The sequence below is a fragment of the Carassius auratus genome, chromosome 47 (genome assembly GCF_003368295.1).
Source record: "Carassius auratus strain Wakin chromosome 47, ASM336829v1, whole genome shotgun sequence".
NCBI lineage: Eukaryota > Metazoa > Chordata > Actinopteri > Cypriniformes > Cyprinidae > Carassius > Carassius auratus.
In genome coordinates this window covers 11,302,356-11,323,987 of record NC_039289.1, presented here as the reverse complement: position 1 = coordinate 11,323,987, position 21,632 = coordinate 11,302,356, and the positions used below count along the sequence as shown (strand labels likewise).

Sequence of the window (21,632 nt, the reverse complement as noted above, 5' to 3'; positions counted from 1 at the left end):
ACACTTTAAAATCACTAAATATAGTTAGGAAGTACATTTGTAGATCACTTGAAATGTTGCAGAGGCATACTAAATTAACAGTTTATGGTAATTATAAGTATGATAGCAATATGCACAAAATGTACTTAAACACAACTATAATTTGCACTGCAATGCCTTTTCAAGTGTATTTCCATTAGAATGTCAATACAATGCAATTGTACTGTTAGTGTGCTTAATTGCTCATGAATCTTGATTTCCATTAGTGTATTTCAGTGCACTTAAAGTTTAAAAAAAGTTGTTCCATTTTAGTATACTATTTACACTGGAAGTGTAATCAAATAGATGTTAAGTTGAAGTTAATGCATAATTGAATACACTTAACTATACTTGGATTTGACGAAAATAGTACAAAATGTAGAAAATATACTTAGTACACTTTATTAAAGTATATTTTTAATAGAATTATTTTTCACCTGGGTATACCAGTCTAACTAACACAGGACAGAGACACATATATCAACAGTTGAACTTATGCTACAAACTTTAGCTAACCAGAAAAATATCAAGATACACTTACCATCCGATTGCGTGTCACTTGTGTTTCTGTCGAGTTTACATCTCTTTTGCTGGGGAGGTCGCTCGTATCCCAACCAAAGTGCCGGGAAAGGGTTTTCCTCTGTGGGCTTTTTATCAATGAAGTGATAAGAACAAACAAACAGTCTTTTGGGCGGATTCTTCAACTTCAAAGCCGCTAGCCCCTTCCGAGATTCAACATCTGTTTTTGGTTTCTCATACAACGCATACGGGGGAGTACATTCACATTGGTGCCTTGTAGATGGTTGATGGTCGAAACATTCTCCTTCCGACCAAACATTCAGCAATCGCCACGAGTTGCTGCAACCGCGAACAGCACAATATGTCCCGGAGCCGTGTCGCCGTGTAATACCATCCATAATTTACTTTTTCTGCACGCTAACCAAAGACAGTAAAAGACGCTAACTCGCTAACCGGAAATTATCGGCAGACACAACCGGAAGACATTGGCAGAGTAAAAGGATAATGGCGGCCCGCCTATTTCACATAGGAAACTCGTCTATAGGAAAGAGTACTTTCCCAAACACCTCTTAAAGCGGCAGGAACTCCCCCTGGTGCAGTAATTGTGCGTATCACTAATTTTTGAAAAGTAATCACATAAATATTTGGGTGCCAGATTATTTCTTATTTTTTAAACTAAACACAGTTTAAGTTGAGAAACCCTCTCCTCCACTCTGAGCCACCCAAGACTTGAGAAATGGTTAGGAAGAAGATGAGTTCTAGGATGTAATTTAAGGATCACTCTGATTAGTTTATTTTGACAGATCTGTAGCTTGTCTTTAAGACCTTTAGTAGTGCCTGTGTACCAAGATGTACAGGCATAGTCAAGATGACATTGAACAAGCGCATCAGCCAGGATTTTTAATGTTTTACTATCTAAGAGGCTGGATATTCTTGCCAGGAACTTAGTCCTTTGGCTTACCTTTGAGATAATTTTTCGAGCCATAAGCTCCCCTGATAGTTTGTTATCTAATATACAGCCCAAGTAAGTAACTGCTTCCTTGGCTGTAATTTCAACATTACCTACGACTACCCTGAACCCCATAGCCTTTTTCAGTTTATCTCTGGACCCAAAAAGAATTGATTCTCTTTTGCCAAGGTGGATAGACAACTTGTTGTCTGTTAGCCAAACACTGAGGTTAACGAGTTCTGAACTCTGATTTGTCTTTATGAGAGACTAGAATAGCTGAGTCATCTGCAAATAAAAACAAATTACAGTTTATAGCTGACGACATATCATTGACATATAATAGAAAAAAAAAAGAGGACCCAAAATACTCCCCTGGGGGACTCCGCAAGTTAATTTAAGTGGTGAGGACAAGGACCCTTCCACATCTACCACCTGTTCTCTGCCCACCAGGTATGACCTTACCCACTGAAGAGATGCAGGAGAAAATCCTAGGGCTTTTAGTTTGTTCTAAAGGACATCATACTGAAACGTATCAAAGACCTTTTGAAGGTCTATTAACGCCATGCCACAATAATTCCCCTTTTCTACCTCTTTCCTAATAAAGTCTGTAAGATAAAGCAGACAGTTATCAGTGGAAATCAAATAAAAGGTTATGTTCTGCTAAATAACTGTCTAGTTGCTCATAAATGATCCTTTCCACAATGTTTGATATTGAACACAAGATAGATACAGGGCAAAAATTTCCAGGATCAGATTTGGGCCCCTTTTTATATAAAGGTATCACTCTTGCCACCTTAAATTTACTGGGGAATGATTTTTTTTTAATAGATAAATTAATAAGATAAGTTATGACAGGAGTGATTATTTCAGCAGCATCCTTAAGAAATCTGTCAGGGGTGTTGTCAAACTCAGTAGCCTTGGAAATACTTAGGCCTTTGAGTTTGTTTTAGTACCAGCTCCTCTGTTACTTGTTTGAAATAAAAAGTGTTTGGCTGAACTCCCTTTTCTTCATAAAACTTATGCACTCTCTGTGGATCACTAAAAACACCTGATGCACATGGAAGCTTCTGCATCAGATTACTTGCATTTTTTGTGAAAAAACTATTAAAAGTATCTGCCACCACTTTTTTATCATACCATATGGACCAATTAATATCTAGGCCTATTTTACCTTGTTTTTGCTTAGGGTTCTCTTTTATCCCCAAAGGCCTAAGAGTTGACCATAATTTCTTGGGATCCTTTTTATGCTCCTCAATTTTAGACATAAAAAAATCATTTTTCGCCTCATCCACCATTCGCTGAGCCTTATTTCTAATAACTCTGTATTCTTTAAAAAGAACAGGCAGTTTTGTTCTTTTAAACTCACTTAAGATTTTATCCATCAAGTAAATGGTGTCCAAAATATCATTATTTATCCAAGGCTGTGATCTTTGTTTAATCCTGGTCTCTTTTAAGGGGGCTATGTTGTCAAGTATTTTCAAGAAAATAGATTGAAAACAATCCCATGCTGTATCAACGTCACATATGTTAGTAATTTCCATCCAGTTTATATTATTAAGTATGTCCTGAAAATTATTAACATTATTCCCTTTTTAACTTCTGCTATTCACAGATTTGTGACATTTAATCTGAGCTCTCTTGACTTTCCTGGTACAGTGGGTTAAAAAATGGTCACTAATTCCATACACAATGGCACCACTTTGTAGGATTTTACTTGTGTCAGATACAATGATGTGGTCAATAGCAGTTTGGCTATGCTCAGTTATTCTGGTTGGAACGCTAATTAATTGAGTTAGATCATGCATTTTCAGAAAATCACAAAAGCCATTGTATAGTGGACCTTCTATATTCAAAACATCAATATTATTATCTGCCATTAAAATGACATCCTGGTTTAAAAAATCATGACAGCCTGCAGAAGCTCTCAAGAACCTGTTTACCTACACCCTTGATGAGCCCATCTGCATCTGGAGGAGGTTCAGCATGAAGCACCTGTCCTTTGGGGCATTTGTGGACTTTCTAGTCCACAACGCGAGGCAGTCAGAAGGGCCTCATCATGGCTGCCATTCCAGAGTCTCGTCCTGAGATGGCCACCCGTTCAAAGCCTCTTCTCATGATGGCCACCATTTCTGAGTTTTGTTCCACCTTGTCCGATCAAGGCCACCATTCCAGAGTCTCATCCCATAATGGCCACCACTCCAAAGTCTAATTCCATCATGGCCACCACTCCAGAGTCTTGTTCCGGCATGTAATCCAACAACGTAATCTTTCAGACAAAAGTGCACAAGAATATATGCTTAAATATTCACCATCTTTCCATGTTTAAAAACACATTCATGATGTTTGAATACAAACATTAATTTGTTCTAAGTGAAGTGACATTCAGCCAAGTATGGTGACCCATACTCAGAATTTGTGCTCTGCATTTAACCCATCCGAAATGCACACACACAGAGCAGTGAACACACACACACACTGTGAGCACACACCCGGAGCAGTTGGGGGTTCGATGCCTTGCTCAAGGGCACCTAAGTCGTGGTATTGAAGGTGGAGAGAGAGCTGTTCATGCACTCCCCCCACCCACAATTCCATCCAGCTCGAGACTAGAACCCACAACCCTTCGATTGGGAGTCAGACACTCTAACCATTAGGCCACGACTTCCCCAATTTCTAATGTATATTTTCACCCATACAAATATTTCGATAAATAAACCATGTGTAAATAAATAAAGGAATAAAGGAATTAAACTGCACTGGAACCAACAGAAAATAATGTTAGGAAGCAAATTTAAAGAACTTGTATTAACAGAAATTCTAGAAACATGACAGAGACACTATGCAGAAAGCATAGAGACACTGTGCTTTAAAAAACTTTTTTTTTTACCGAATTTTACATCTTCGTTAATTTCTTTCCTGTTATATTTTCCTAAATGATTCAATGTAAAGCACTTTGAATTACTACTGTGCATGAATGTACTGAATGACTAAACTTCCTTGCCTAAATTTGCCATTCTAGATTGTGTAGATGGAGGTTAACTTATTTATTTCTGGATCTATCTACAGGCAAAGGTTAGAATTCAGTATACTTTTTACAACTTTTACTTTTACAACTTTTAGTATACAACTTTTTTCTAACGCCGGATTTATTATTATTATTTTTTTATCCTGAATATTTATGTCTGAATGCATATGCCAATGTGATATTTCAGTTTCTCTCCTTTTAGAAATTTTGAAAATCTTTTTTTTTTTTTTTTTTTTCATTATGGAATATGTATGATGTCATATAAAAAAAAAAAAAAAAATAAAAAAAACCATTATATTATAAATCATTTTTTTGCATAAAGCTGAATGTACTGAATTGTTCTTCTATGACAAAATGCATTGTAATTCACAATTCTTAGAGTTAAGTGGATTGTTATTTAAGTTATATATAAAATGTATGTGTCAAATTTACATTTTTGTATTTAAGACATTTTTCTAAACTGTATTTAGTTCAGGTTACAGGCCTGAAGATGGCTGAAGTGCTCTCAGAGAAGCCCAGCTCTGACTTCCTCTTCTCTGTGTGCTTGAGGTTTCACTGTGTTTCCTCTCACAGTGAGAGATGTTTGAATGATCACAGTATAGAAGATATTCATCTGGATCACACGATGAAGATCATCCAGCTTCTGATCTGTGAGTTTATCACATATTATATTGAATCAGTAAATTGGGTTTCTTTTTATTTAATGTCTTAATAAATGATTTAAACTATAAAATAAATGATTTCTCTCATAGATCTGTTCATGTGGTCTCAAGTCACAGAGAGTCTAACAAACACAGCAGTAACTTTAGGAGCTGATGTGATTATAAGCTGTGATCTTGATATAAAGGAGATTTACTGGTTCAGACAGAAATCACCGGATCCTCCAGAGTTGATCTTACGCACTTACAGTAGCAGAACTGGAGGAGCTGACTATGAAAACAGCATCTTCAAACTCATATACTCAGTGAAAACTAACAGTCGTCTGTTCATCAGAAATATCAGCGCTGATGAATTAGGAGTTTATTATTGTGTGAAAACTAGTGAACCACAAAAATTCAGCAACGGCACCAAAATCTACATCAGAGGTGAGTTACTTTCTCATTTCAGATGAATTTTCAATAATAAATACATTATTCACATTTATGAATAACTAATATTTTTGAAGTGTCTTTGTTCTGTTAAAGACTGAAATTGAATAAAGACTGATAAAACCAAACGTATTGTACAGACCCAAATGCTGCTCCAGAACAGGAGACACCATGGAGAAACCTGACCATCATCACATCTGTTCTGCTGAATGTGCTTCTGATCATTGCATTAATAGGTTTGTACTGATTTTACTGCGAGTATGTTCAGGTCTCAGTGAACTAAATACAAGACAAGAATTTAAATCTACAGAAACATAACCATATTACTCATGCAAATTGTTTGTTTAGACTGTTATAATGTATGAATTCAGTGATGGTTCATTCATTGTTTCAGGTTTGGTGAAGAGCAACACTGGTGCAAATGGAAGATGTAAAAATGACTCAAATAATCTACAGGTAAGATGCATATTTAATAACTATTATCTTGTTTTCTTTTTTCCTCCAATACATGTCCTGATTCTTGCAGTGAATCAATTTATTATCTGAATAAACTGAAATGTTTAATATGTTTAGCTGTTACATGACTTGCTGAAATACTCGATTGTGATTAAAAAAAGTAAAAAAGAAAAGTGTTTTAAAAACTGAAATAAGTGTAAAATAAATAATCTTCATCTACCGTTAGAATTTATTGGCGATGATGACTGAATGAATGTACATTTTGTCTTACATATTATAATATCATCTTCTTTCAGTGTGCTGAAATAGATTTTTCCATGTGTGCCGGTAACATCAGATCTTGTCCAGAGCAGAGCAAGATTGTCTACCGCCAATGTATGATGTAAAATATACATTATAAATACAAACTGTGCCTTTGTATGATTTTTTTCTTTTTCTTTTTTACAAGCTATAGTTATTTTCATATACATTTTTTAAGTTTAGCATATCTAAATATGCAGAGTGGTATACATTAATATAAGTTTTTTTTTTTTTTTTTTTCTGGTTGGTTTGAGTGGAGATCTTGCTTATATATATATAATAGTGATAATCATCATGTTTTTTTATTATAAATGCACTGACGTTTACATTAGTAGTTAGAGTTATAAACCACAGGGCAAATTAGGTTTCTTAAAAATGCTTTTTGCCGTTGCAACTTTCATGAAACTTCATGCAACAAATTATACTGGATCATAAATCAGCTGGCAGTCCTGAATATACATTTCAGTTCTTCATTCCTAATGTATGTAACATTGTCATGAAATCATGGAATTTTCTGCTAGTTCTACATTTTTATATTTTATTATTGTCATGCAGCTGGAAATCAAGAGAACAAACCTCAATAAATTTACTAAAGAGATTTTTTTGCATTGCATACTAAATGTTTGGAATGTTTTTTATACATACTGAAATGTCTATATTTTGCACAGCTCTTGTTTGTGGTTTACATGCAACATATTTCAGACACATGAGGTTTTCCACTGGTTTAGACACTGACAGACAACACAACTGTTCACACTTGCACTCAGCTGGTGGTTTAAACTTTTACTAAGTGAACATGAACACGAAACACTATGAGCAAATGTTCACTTGAACCTATTTTACTAGAGATTCTCAGTTCCTATTCTATGCAGCTTATTCATTTCCATAAAATCTGTCAAACCATTTCAGTAGGAGACAGAATAACAGAAAAAAAACAGTGTAGACAAATGTAACTTTCACATGTATGAATTTAAAGATTAATACTTATTAATAAAAAAAGTACAAATTGAAAAAGGAAAACACTACATGTGTGGTCAGCAAAAACTTACCTTTACTTCCTGACTGTGGTTAAAATAACCCTGTTATTTTAAAAGAAGTTAGAAACACCATTGTCATGCTGAAGTCTTTGAACATCCTAAATATCATACAGCTTCAGCTCTGTGAGCTAATGTGCTTTATAAATTAATACATTTATTTAATGTTTCACATTCCATATTATTTCAAGTCCCTAACACATATATGTATTTTTTCCTCTTTAAGTGGTTGGCATCCAGCTAACTGGTACATTACTGCCACCTTCATCAAACAGGGATTTCTTAATCATTATAACCTACTGTAAAATAAAAAAACCTGTTTCTATCAGAAAGACTAACAGTTCCCTGACCTGCACTCTTTCAGTCATACTAAGGGCTTTGTTGGTTCAGTTGCTGCACATGCCCTGCTTTGTTTGCTTCCCACACAGTGTTTCCTCTTCTGTGCTTGTTTCTTTTTCTTTTTTTTCTTTTTTTTAATGGTCTTATGTTTAATGTTATGTTTAATTTATTATTAATAAAGAGCCCATTTTACCTTGTGTTTGATTCCTTGTCTCGTCCCTAATGCAATACCTGAAATTTCTGGGCCAAGTTATTATGAAATACAAATAATACCCAATTATGCATATGAGATATTAAATATTTTCATAATTCATTATAGAATCTGGGATATGTAAAAAGGACACTCTAACTGCAAGCTGTAGCCCCCAGGGGGTTCAGGCAAAATGGTGGTTAAAAACCAGAGACACTTGGGAAAATATGCATAGTACTTTTTAAGAATTAAAAGGCATGGACTGTGTTATATTCTAGCTCTGGAATTTGCTAAACTAAAGCAAGATGCTTTTTTATGGATGTAGAATGGTTAATTTAAACAATTTAATAACTTTTCAAATGAAAGTATTTCATTCAGGTTGCCTGCCACCAAAGAATGGGTAGTGCTACACTTAGGGAAAAACTACATTGGACACAAACAGTAGCATGTAAGTAAACACAGATGCTGTTTCAAAGAGGGTATTTGTATAAAAATCTTAATGATCTTATGTATTGTCTGTACTTGAGTCCTTTAGAATGTAAGTATTACATTCTATGTATTTTTCTAGGGTATGTTTCCCAAAAGCAATGTCAGGCAACTACGTATAGTTGCAGTTTTGATGTTACTAGTTTCACAATTCAGCTTTTCTTGAAACCAGAGTTCAAATTAGCTACAGAATTAGTAAACAGCATCACAAACATACATGGTTGAAACTACAGCCTTCAGCCTGTAGTTAGAAGCATAGTTTCTTGTTAGTAAGACATATGGACTTCAAAACACTGCTCTTGGGCACAGCAGCAAGCTAACATGCAGTACATCCTACATCCTTAAAGGGATAATTCACCCAAAAAGGAAAATTATGTCATTAAAACCTCACCCTCATGTCATTCCAAACCTGTAAGTAAGACCTCTGTTCATCTTCGGAACACAGTTTAAGATATTTTAGATTTATCTGAGAGCTTTCTGTCCCTCCACTGAAAGTGTGTGTACGTTATACTGTCTATGTCCAAAAAGGTAATAAAAACATCTTCAAAGTAGTCCATGTGACATTTTGAAGCATCGAAAATACATTTTGGTCCAAAAATAGCAAAAACTACGACTTTATTCAGCATTGTCTTCTCTTCCAGTCTGTTGTGAGTGCGTTCACAGCAGTGTAGTGATATCCGGTTCGCGAACGAATCATTCGATGTAACCGGATCTTCTTGAACCAGTTCACAGAATCGAACTGAATCGTTTGAAACGGTTTGCATGTCCAATCAGCATTAATCCTCAAATGACTTAAGCTGTTATCTTTTTTAATGTGGCTGACACTCCCTCTGAGTTATAACAAATCGATATCCCGGAGTAATTCATGTACTCAAACAGTACACTGACTGAACTGATGTGAAGAGAGAAGCCAGATAATGAACGAAAGATTGACTTGATCGTTCTCGAGTCAAGATCCGGTTGATTGACCAGGATGATTGCTCTTGATTCAAGCCTTCGGTTTACCCGCGCTCATAACATTAGCACAGATTCAGTATAGAATCAATCACCAAAAGAATCAGTTCGGTTCAGACGCTCTGTGTGTCAGTCTGCTTCGCGCTGAATCACACATGTGCAGTATCATCAGCTCCTCTGTTCTCAAATCAGATGCGTCCGACAGGAACGGTTCTTGACTCGAGTCAATCTTACGTTCGTTATCTGGCTTGGCTTGGTGTTCATCTTCAGTTCTCACTTCACAGTTAATAATTCTCTATAGCTACTTCAATTTCAGATGCCCATTCACTGTCCCTCACGCCATTCAAAACTAAAGGAGTGACACGTCTTTGGTATTCTCTAGTCTTTGCTCACGCAGACCAGCCCGTCTCCCTTCAAAGTTCAATTCTATTTTCAAATCTTCTTTTCATTCTCTCCATCCCAACCTCCCTCCCTGCCTCCCTACATCTTGCAACACACCCCACTCACAAACATCCTTCCATCCCAACATCCTTTTTCTACCCTAACTTGAGCTGTGCAGGAATATGGCCTTGTGTCTCTATTATCTCTATTATCTCTAACAAATCTGAAATCAACCATGTCGTAATTAGACTTGTGCCGTTATTCAGTAATGCAATATATTGTGGTGATTAATATTCACAATATTGTTATCGTGGGCACTTCTAAATACCGTGAATAACATCTCTAGGTTACGTATGTAACCCTAGTTCCTCGAGGGAACGAGACGCTGCATCAAATGCACTTTGGGGAACGCGCCCAGCGTGAGCGACTCTGAATATTGTGTGTAATCAGTCCAATTGAAGAGCGTGACGTCACAGGCGGGATGACGTAAGCAACCAGGAAGCTACAAAAGCATGTGCCGCGCAGCTGGCATCAGCTTCGAGTACCAGCAAGCGCCGGGAAGGGGTGCCGGAGGTATGGCTCCGAGACATAGCGTCTCATTCCCTCGAGGAACTAGGGTTACATACGTAACCTAGAGACGTTCCTCTTCAAAAACTTGAGCTGCATCAAATGCGCTTTGGGGAAAGAGTACCAATGCCACCAGACTACCAAACCCCTGCCTAGTGTGTATCCGAAGAGCACAGCTTAGGACAGGAGGACAGAAGCACCTGGAGTGACTGGCATGTCTATGCCATAGAATTTAACAAACGTAGAGGGCGTGGACAACCCTGCAGCATTGCAGGATACACCTACTAGGAAGACCTTGGAGGCCGCCTTACCCCGAGTAGAGTGAGCCTTGGCTCCCTACTGCGGTGGACGACCAGAGGACTCATAGGTGGCGTTGATAGCCTCGACTATCCAACGACTAATAGTCTGCTTAGAAGCAGGAGAACCCCTCTTGGGGGAACCGTAGCATACAAGCAATTGGTCAGTTTTTCTTCATAGGGCAGCTCTGTGGACGTATGTGTCCAGCGCTCGAACTGGACACATATAATTTAGCTTCACTTGATCGGGCTCACGAAAGGGAGGAGGACAGAAGGCCTGCAGCACTACAGGTCATGGTGTAACAGAGGGAACCTTGGGAACATATCCAGCTCGAGGGTATATGAACGCTTTAGTCATGCCAGGTGCAAATTCAAGATAAGTGGGGGCCACAGAGAGGGCCTGAAGATCTCCTACTCTCCGCAGAGAGGTGATAGCCAACAGAAAGGAGGTTTTAAGTGTGAGATGTCTGTCTGAGATATCTTGAATAGGTTCAAATGGGGGTTTACACCTTGCCTCTTACACCACAACCAAGTCCCACGGGGGAATACGAGACCGTACTGGAGGTCTCAGCCTCAGTGCACGGCGGAGGAAACGTGTAACTAGGGGGTGTCTTCCCAGAGACTGGCCATCGAGAAGGGTGAGGTAGGCCGCAATGGCCATAACGTAAATCTTCAGCGTGGAGTGGGTCAACCCTGCGGAGAGCCTAGCCTGTAGAAACTCCAGAACTGTACCAACTGGGCAGTTTGCTGGGTCTAACTGGCAGTCTCTGCACCATGAGGTGAAGAGTTTCCACATCAGGGCATACAGTTTCCTCGTTGAGGGAGCTCTGGATTGGAGGAGGGTCTCAACAACCTCAGTTGAGAGACCAGCTGCTAACATTTGTGCCCCCCCAGTGGCAACACCCACAGCTTCCACAACTCCGGGCGAGGGTGAATTATCTTACCCTGCACCTGCAAGAGTAGGTCTGTCCTGATCGGTATCTCCCACGGAGAGCTGTTGAAGAGCGAGACTAGATCTGAGAACCATACTCAGCCCGGCCAGAACGGGGCTACTAATAACAGACGGACCTCGCCAGAACTCCCTGGAGCAGAGCAATAGGGGGAAAGGCGTACAGACGAAGCCTTGGCCAGGTCTGTACCATAGCGTCCAGTACCAGAGGAGCTGGATGAACTAGAGAGAACCAAAGGGGACATTGTGATGTCTCTTGAGTTACAAATAGGTCTGCCAAATACTCTCCATATCTGCTTCACCACCTCTGGGTGAAGTCTCCATTCCCCGGGCCTCGGCCCCTGCCTTGACAGTATGTCTGCTCCCATATTTTGTTTCCCAGGAATATATACTGCTCTTAATGAGAAGAGTTTGCTTTGGGATCACACCAGGATCTGTTGTGCCAGCTTGTACAAAGGGTGCGAACGCAAACCTCTCTGGTGGTTGATGTAAGTGACCACCGATGTGTTGTCGGTGCGGACCAACACATGGTGACCCCTTAGGTCTGGGAGGAAGTGCTTCAGTGCACGGTTAACTGCTAGCATTTCTAGACAATTGATATGCCATGTTAGATGGCGACCGGTCCACAGACCACGGGCAGGGTGGCCACTCATGACTGCACCCCAGCCGGTGAAGGATGCGTTCGTTGCTAGTATTACACGGCGACAAGGAGCTCCCAGCACCGGGCCCTGATTCAAGAACCAAGGTTTCTTCCACATGTCTAAGGCACGGAGGCAGCGCCGCGTGACCTTGATAGTGCGAAGTAGATTGCCCCTCTGGGAAAATCCCTTGGTTTTGAGCCACCACTGTAGGGGTCTCATGTACAGCAGGCCAAGAGGTATCACGTTGGACGCAGCTGCCATCAGACCCAAAAATCTCTGAAATTGTTTGACAGTAAGTGACTGGCCTTCTCTGACTCTCTCGACTGAGATGAGGATCGACTCGATACGAGCAGAATACAATTGTGCCTGCATCGCGGTCGAATCCCATACTACATCTAGATAGGTGGTTCTCTGAACCGGAGAAAGCACACTCTTTTTGGCGTTCAGTCTCAAACCCAGGTCCCCCATATGTGCGAGAATGACATCTCAATGCTGAGCCGCAACCTGCTCTGACTGAGCTTAAATCAATCAATTGTCGATATAGTTGAGAATGCGGATGCCCTGCATGTGCAGGGGGACCAGAGCCGCGTCTACACTTTTTGTGAATGTGCGGGGTGAGAGTGCAAGGCCGAAGGGAAGTACTCGATATTGGTAAGCTTCGCCCCTGAAAGCGAACCTCAGAAACTTCCTGTGTTGTGGAAGGATGGATATGTGGAAGTATGTGTCTTTGAGATCTATTGTGACACACCAGTCCTCGGACCTGAGCTACAACATGCTTGATTGTGAGCATTCTGAACTTCAATCACATAACTGAACGATTTAAGACCCTCAAGTCTATAATCGGACACAACCCCCCATCCTTCTTTGGAACTATGAAATACCGGCTGTAAAACACGGACTCCCTGTCCTGAGGAGGGACCACCTCGATGGCCTCCTTCTCTAATAGGGTTTTCACTTCCTGTTCCATAACCAGACCCTGCCTGGGGCCGACTATCGTCTGAATGACCCCGTTGAATATTGGTGGCGCGGAGCCAAACTGAATACGGTAGCCTTTTTCTACTGTGTGCAGGACCCATCGAGATACATTTGGCAGTAGTTTCCACGCTGCTAAATAATCTACTAAGGGAAACAGTCTCTCGAGACTGACTTCTGGTGTAAGAGGCTCCCACAAGGGCGGCGAGCATCTCAGCCCCGCTACGTGCACGGGTGGAAGATACTGAGACCAATGCACGCTGGGGACCGCTGTGCCCTGGAACACTGGCAGGGTTGGCAGACCGGTCCCCAGAGGGCGCTGAGGCGAGACGGGCACCGTGTACTGCAGTGTGTACCGCTCTACCCCAGCAGAGGCTGCCCTCTGAAACCCTGGGCTTTTGGCGTCAGGGTTTCTTGGCCGAGGACTTCTTAGCTTCAATAACTTCTCTGAGATCTGCTTGGGCTTAGAAGAGCTCTGCTTTTGGGCCTCGCGATACGAGGAGCTAGGGTGCGGCTGGGAAAGCGACAAGGGAGGAACTTATGGAATGCCGCCGCTTGTTTGCAGGCCTCCCGAAACCTGTCGACGACAGAATTGACTGCATCGCCGAACAGGCCAGTAGGCTGAATCGGGGCGTCCATGAGGCAGACCCTGTCCCGCTCTTTCATATCAAATAGGGTTAACCTTAAGTGCCTCTCTGCAGCCACTATAGCTGCCATGGACCGCCCAATCGCTCGGGCAGTCTCCTTGGTGGCTTGGAGAGAGAGAGATCAGCGGTCCTTCTTAGCTCTGAAATATCATGTGACTTGATCTCCTCTCCATCGTCTAGCTCTTTAAGCAGGTCGGCTTGGTACGCCTGCTCGCGTGACTCACTCTTGCGGTGTGAAAGTGGGGTAACATTACTAACTACCTGTTGTCATGCTGTTCTCTGGCATCTTTAGCTTTCAGGCCAACCAGTTACTTCAGTCAACTCCTGTTAAGAAAAGTAAAGTCATCTTACTCGGCTAAAACTCATGTCACTCCACTGTTATCTCATTAGGCTGGTTACCAGTGCATTACAGGATCCAATACAAGATCTTGCAAATATAATGCTGATATCCTCAAACAAATTATTAGTAACAATCCCAAGATTGTGTCTTAAGTCTAAGAGTGACCATGCTTTTGCTGTCACATTTGTGATATACATCACTTTGGATTTACTGTGCAGCCTGAAAAATGATCTATAAATAAATAAATAAAACACAATACAATGTACAATACTAAGTGTTATAACATTTATTGAAATCACCTTTTGACATTTGTTCTATTGACTCACCTTTGAATAAATGTCAGTTTGTTGAAGTTACCCTTGTGTCATCTTATTTTGCGACAAAAGACAAGACTGACATTTTGCAGATGTTAGCATGGATCTTGAGCAATTGTCACGGTTCATGAATGCACTGTCTCCTGCTCGATTCATGATCGTTGTTTGAGGTCCTCTGTGATTCATGTCAGTTCGTCATCCAGCTCTACTGCTTCGTGCCTTGTTCCCGGTTTCTGTCTACAGTGGATTACAGCCTCACCTTGGATCTTTCACCACCATCACCACTACCAGTGCACTCAAGACACCAACTCACCTGTCTGTGCTGCCATTGAGGTTCCTGCGTCACCCTCCGACATCTCCTCGTCATTACAAACCTTCAATAAACATTCTTACTTGCATTTGCCTCCTGTCTTCCATTATACCTGTCACAGAACGATCTGACCAACAATGGAGGCAGCGAGTAATCAACCATCTGCCCTGGAAGAGTTTCTCAGTGCCAGTGCTCGGAGGATGGACTCCCAGGAGAGGAATCTTAACGACACTGGTCACGCGGTTCAGGCTTTGGTGGCGCAGGTGTCCGAGCTCACCCAACAACTACAGCTACTACGAGTTCCCACTGCGCCGCTCACACCGCCCGTTCCTCCCACACCATCGAGAGCCCCCTCCCAGCCGGAACCACGTCTCCCTATTCCGGAGTCCTACTCGGGTGAGCCAAACTTTTGTAGAGCTTCTCTTTACCCGATGCGATATTCATTTTTCTCTCCAACCCAGAACCTTCGCCAACGAATGAGCCAAGGTGGCTTTCGTATTAACCCTACTCACTGGGAGGGTGGCGTTATTGGGAACAGCGGTGTTGGAGAACCAGGATCCATGCTGCGCCTCGTTCCTGGAAGAGCTGCAGTGGGGCATGTTCCTGCATGGGCTGGCTGACCGCGTCCAGAGAGAGATCTACGCCCTGGACCTTCCAACTTCTCTAAATGGGCTTATTGAACTGGCTTTGCGGGTTGATGAACATCTGATGCAAGTGGAGCGACGGAACCTACCCAGCTCCACACCCAGGACCCAGACTGACGTGCGGGCCAGCGGCGGGGACGCGAACAGCCCCTCCTACGATCACAAGCCCATGCAGGTAGGGCGAGCTCGGCTTTCCCGGGAGGAGAAGGAGAGGCAGAGGTCCCTGGGCCTGTGCCTCTACTGTGGGGGAACCGGGCATCATGCTTACACCTGTCCGGTAAAGGGCCAAGCCCGGTAGTACGTATGAGGCTACTATCGTGTGGGATCTCCACCGAGAAGACCTCATCATCATCCACGCTCTTCCCAGTAAGACGACTGATTCACGACTGTCAAGCACTACTGGGCGGAAAGTAATTTCATGGACAGTACACTGGCACACAGACTACACATTCCCCTCAGACCCCTCACGCACCACATCACGGTTCACGCCCTCAATGGACAGAAACTACTGGTCATATCTCACGTCACTGAAGACCTCACCCTCATCACATCAGGCAACCACTCCGAGACTATCTCCTTCCACATTCTTGACTCTCCCCTGGAACCCATAGTCCTCGGTCACCCCTGGCTCCTCCTTCACAACCCCAAAATAGACTGGTCATCCAATTCCATTCTTGCCTGGAATAATAAATGTCATGAGTCTTGTCTAGTGCCTGTCTGTCCATCTGTTTCTATGTCTGTGTTTCAGGAGGAGGCAGTGGATTTGTCTAACATGCCCGCTGAGTACCTCCACCTGAAGGAAGTGTTCAGTAAGTCTCGTGCTGCTTCTCTTCCTCCGCATTGTCCCTATGACTGTGCCATAGAATTACTGTCAGGCAAGTCTCCGCCTAAAGGCAAATTATATTCACTTTCTGTTCCGGAAAGGGAGGCTATGGAGAAATATATTTCTCATTCTCTAGCTTCGAAGTTCATCCGCCCTTCCTCGCCCTTCCGCTTCTCCAGCGGGGGCGGGGTTCTTTTTTGTGGGGAAGAAAGACGGATTGCTGCGACTTTGCATTGATTACCGGGGACTGAACAACATCCGACTTTGGTTTCATATCCATCCTCCTTCTCCTCGACCTCTCCGCTGCATTTGACACTATTGACCATACTGTCCTTCTCCATCGTCTTCAATCTATTGGCATCTCTGGTACAGCACTTCGCTGGCTCACATCTTACCTCTCTGATCGTCACCATTTTGTCTCTGTTAATAACTGCAACTCCCACACCTCCCCTGTCACCCATGGCGTCCCCCAAGGTTCCGTTCTCGGCCCCCTCCTCTTCACCATCTACATGCTTCCCCTCGGTCAGATCATCCGCAACCATGGACTCCATTTTCACTGCTACGCAGATGATACCCAAATCTACTTTTCCACCAAATCCATCTCCCCGGCTATTCTCTCCACCATCACCGATTGCATTTCTGACATTAAAACCTGGATGGACAATAATTTTCTTAAACTCAACAGCAGTAAAACAGAACTCCTTATCACGGGCCCAAAATCTCTCCTCTCCTCTATTCAGAACTTTACTCTCCTTATCGACGGACATATTGTCACCCCCTCCCTCTCTGTCCGAAACCTTGGCATCATAATGGACCCCACCCTCTCATACCGAACACACATCAACCATATCACTAAACTATCTTTTTTCCACCTCCGCAATATTGCTCGCATTCGCCCCTCCCTTACCTTGGCAACAGCTGAAATTCTCATTCATGCATTTATAACTTCAAGACTTGACTATTGCAATAGCCTTCTATACGGACTTCCTACCAATCAACTACAAAAACTGCAATACATCCAAAACTCAGCTGCCCGCCTCCTAACCCACACCCGGTCAAGAGAACACATCACCCCCGTTCTCCGTCAGCTCCATTGGCTACCTGTTCACTATCGCATTCAATATAAGCTCCTTCTCCTCACCTATAAGTCCCTCCATAACCTGGCCCCACTCTACCTCACTGAGCTCCTGGAACAGCACCAACCCACCCGCCACCTCCGTTCAGCTGGCACAAACCGCCTTGCTCCGATCGTCCGCACTAACCGACGGACTTTGGGGGATCGAGCCTTCGCTATCACTGCCCCCACCCTCTGGAACTCACTCCCTACATCCATCAGAAACTCGGACTCACTGCCAAACTTCAAATCAGTACTCAAAACCCACCTGTTCAAACTAGCTTTTCCCTAAACCCTTGTTGTTTTGTTTTGTTTTGTTTTGTTTGTTTCCCCATGTGAAGCGTCTTTGAGTGTCCAAAAAAGCGCTATACAAGTTTGATGTATTATTATTATTATTATTATCACGGTAAAGAATACTTATCCTTTGCCGTTAATGTCTTCAGCCTTCGAGAGGTTGCAGGGAGCGTAGATTTTCACGAAATTGGACTTACGTAATGCTTATCATTTGGTCCGTATCAGGGAGGGGGATGCATGGAAGACCGCTTTTAACACCCCCAGAGGGCACTTTGAATACTTGGTCGTGCCCTTCGGGCTCTCCAACTCCCCAGCGGTCTTCCAGGCATTTGTCAACGACGTACTGCGAGATATGATTGATCAATCCATATATGTCTACCTGGACGACATATTGATTTTTTCTTCTTCTATCCAGGAACATGTGCAGCACGTTTGACGAGTGCTTCAGAGATTGCCAGAGAATGGGCTTTTTGTCAAGGCGGAGAAATGTGAGTTTCATGCACAGTCATGCACAGTCGTGTCAACTGAGGGAATACGCAAGTAACCCAAGAAAGTTAAGGCTGTGGTACAGTTGCCAAGTCCAGATTCCCGTAAGGCCCTACAGAGGTTTCTCTTTATATTCGCCAACTTCTACCGGCGTTTTATTCGCAACTTCAGCCGACTGCTTTGACCTCCCCCAAAACTACGTTCAGGGGGTCAGACACAGCTTTGTTTAAGCCCCTATCTTGATCACCCCTGACCCATCACGTCAGTTTGTGGTGGAGGTCGATGCGTCGGAGGTGGGGGTAGGGGCAGTGTTATCTCAATGTTCTCCCTCAGACGACAATGTGCACCCATGCGTGTTTTTCTCTTATTGATTATCCCCTGCCGAACGAAATTATGATATTGGTAACCGAGAATTGTTGGCAGTCAATATGGCATTGGAGGAAGGCACCACTGGTTAGAAGGATCGGGGGTTCCTTTTATTGTATGGACAGACCACAAGAATTTAGAATATATTAGCACTGACAAAAGGTTGAACTCCAGGCAGGCTCGGTGGGCACTTTTTTTTTGACGTTTTGACTTTACTCTCTCATACCACCCGGGTTCCAAAAATATTAAACCCGATTCCTTGTCACGTATTTTTGACCGCTCCAAACGCCCGTCCACTCCCGAGTTTATTTTTCCTTTAGACATTAGTGGTCTCCACACTCACATGGGAGATCAAATCGAAGGTCAAGACCGCCTTAGAAGGGGTAACGCCTCCGCCCGGGTGCCCACCGAATCGCTTATTTGTGCCGGAAGGATTTCATCAGGGTTTCATCCCCAGAGAAATGGTCAAACCGAGAGAGCCAACCAAGATTTGGAAAGGGTGTTGTGATGTTTGGTTTCCAAGAATCCTTCCTTTTGGAGCCAACAATTGTCTATGGTGGAGTACGCCCACAACACCTTACCAATATCAGCTACGGGCCTATCTCCATTTGAGTGTAGCGTAGGTTACCAGCCACCTTTTTTTCCCAGTCTGGAATCCAAAGTCATGGTCCCCTCCGTTCACGCCTTCATCCAGAGGTGTCAACACACTTGGACTAGAGCCCGCGAGACTCAACTCCAAGTGGGGGCGCGCACCAAAGCTAATGCCGATCGCCACCGGTCTAGGCCTCCCGTATATGTCGTGGGTCAAAAAGTGGGGCTTTCTACCAAGAACATTCCTCTCCGCTCCGTCTCTAATAAGTTGGCCCTGGGCTTGCCTTACACAGTCGGTGAGGTGGATGACAACACCAACCCCATGTAGCATAATTTCCAACCTATTATACTGTAGCTCTCCTGCCACCAGCCGTCCTCACTCCAGAACCTTACTCAGAATTTCTCCCAGATGTTCCTGAGTCATTTTTGGAGTTCTCTCAATAATTCACTTCAGAATCTTCTCCAGATCATGAATCCAAAGCTTATTCAATCATCTGAGCTCAGTAAAAGATGTACACTTAGCTCAGCCCAGATGAGGAGGTTCAGGAAAAATAAACTGTTTTCTGCATGTCCAGCCCTAAAGTTCATTAAATAATCAGCTCCAGAATGCCCTCCAGTGTCGGCTCCAGCCCCTGAGTCCACTCCATGTCGGCTCCAGCCCCTGATCTCAAAAGCCCCCAAATCTCCAGCAATCATGAATGCTAGACTGTAGTCTCCTGAAGTCATAGCCTGTTAGTCAGTGCCTAATTTGATTGTTCCCAGTCTGAATGTTTCAGACTCCTTTCGGTCATTTATTGTTCTTCCTGTTACTGCGGTAGCTATAATGTGCAATTGGGCAACATACTGCTTTCCAGTCTATGAGTTCACTCCAGAGCCCACCTGATCCTCAGATCTCAGTCTTTTGTTGATGCCAGCCTGTGAGTTCTCTGTAGATATATGTTCTACCTCAAACATATAATTCATCTTTGAGCCTCCAACCTGTACAGTTTTGACTGCAGTGGTTAGTGATCTCTCTGCTTACCCTGTCTCAGTAAGGAGACTCTTTGTTTGGTCTTTGTCGAGCTCTTTGTTTACCCTGTCTCAGCTAAGGATGTAATGATTACCGGTTTAACGATAAATCATGATAAAATTCATGTTTAGTATTACTAATTCATAATTTTATTATCATTAAAACTGTATTAGATTACTGCGATTTGAACAACTGGCGATAAATGAATAGTGTCCAGCATAAAGCACAGTTTTCAGTATCAGTCTTAGGTGTGCACAGCAGAGTAGTTTCGTTTTAAGTCAAAACAGGGCAGAAAGATGGGAGGTTGTAAAAGAGTGCTAAGGGAATTATTCAAATGAACTAATTAATTATATGAATGTACCTCTGAAGGTTTTGACTGTCTTCATTTGTTCTATTCAAACATAAGTGCCCTGTGAAGTGGAGATCACAGGATATTCCGCCATGATTCCAGTTCGAAGCAAATGTACTGTAGGCTATATGTTCCAGTCAAAGTGCATTGAAGTGTGCGAGACAAAGTATGTGAGGGAAGCGACGTGATTTTGTCTGGAGCTATGAGCAGATTTTTTGAAAGTCGACAAGCACAAATTATGCCAATTCATGCATTGAACATACTGTAATTAGGGACGAGTGTGCAAGGTTAAAGCGTGTTGTAAGTTGTACAGTTTGTTAATCTCCGCTCAAAACTAATTTGCTGCTACATTGCTGCACAAGGAGGGAGCACTCAAGCTTGCACATAATGTAGCCTACAGATCATGCGCATGCATTCAGGAATGAAAAAAAATGAAAAGTTATGTAACATTTTCTCTCTGTTTCTGAAGTGACTACCCTCAGCTTTGCCATAGTAGGGAGGGATGTCTTTGAGAGCAGTCAATTAATCATTTAATATGGATTTGGGCTAATTGTAGTGTTCCAATAAACCATGTTAAAACTAATCTTCTAGTATTATGCATTTATTTTTTGTTTAATATAATTTCTGAACAAAACAAATTTTTCAAGCATAGTGAAATAATTTATCTGCCGAGCTGTGTTTCTGATCAGTGGAATGAGGAGCATGAAATGGTGAGCCAGGAGCGGAGTGATTTTTGAATACTTGCAGCGCGGAGGGAAAATTGTTGCCGCTCCACTCTGGTCACATAGGCTACTCTGATGCAGGACGTGAATTTAAATGTCCGTGTGTGAAGTCGTAGCGCAGTGCAAATTCATGAATGCATTTTTCCGAAGTGAGGTAAACTTCAACAGAGTAGGGAGCAAGGAACCCAATATAGGGACCATGTCAATGTGAACAGTTCATGCACGGAACTCACTTCTAACAAGCTGATGATCTGAGTCAGTGTGTTAACAGAGAGAGCTGTGTGAAATATGCAGAGCTGGGGGGTGCGAGGACTGGAATTGAGAACTGCTGACCTAAAGGAAGTGTTCTTAATAGCAATGCTGTTTATTAAGTTTATTAAGTTTATTAGGTTTATTAAGCAATTATAATTTTGACATATCTTTTCTTTATTTAAAGGCTGAAATGTGAGGTTTATCTTTTTA

General features: G+C 42.4%; 1 protein-coding gene across 1 annotated transcript; it reads left to right on the top strand.

Moving 5' to 3' along the window:
- Positions 1-3,542: 3,542 nt before the first annotated feature.
- Positions 3,543-14,794, top strand: LOC113064568 (uncharacterized). Its single transcript, XM_026235420.1, has 6 exons — positions 3,543-3,689; positions 4,984-5,158; positions 5,261-5,593; positions 5,737-5,832; positions 5,991-6,052; positions 14,654-14,794. Exons 1-6 carry the CDS (start codon positions 3,543-3,545, stop codon positions 14,792-14,794), a joined length of 954 nt encoding a protein of 317 aa, XP_026091205.1.
- The last annotated feature ends 6,838 nt before the right edge of the window (positions 14,795-21,632 follow it).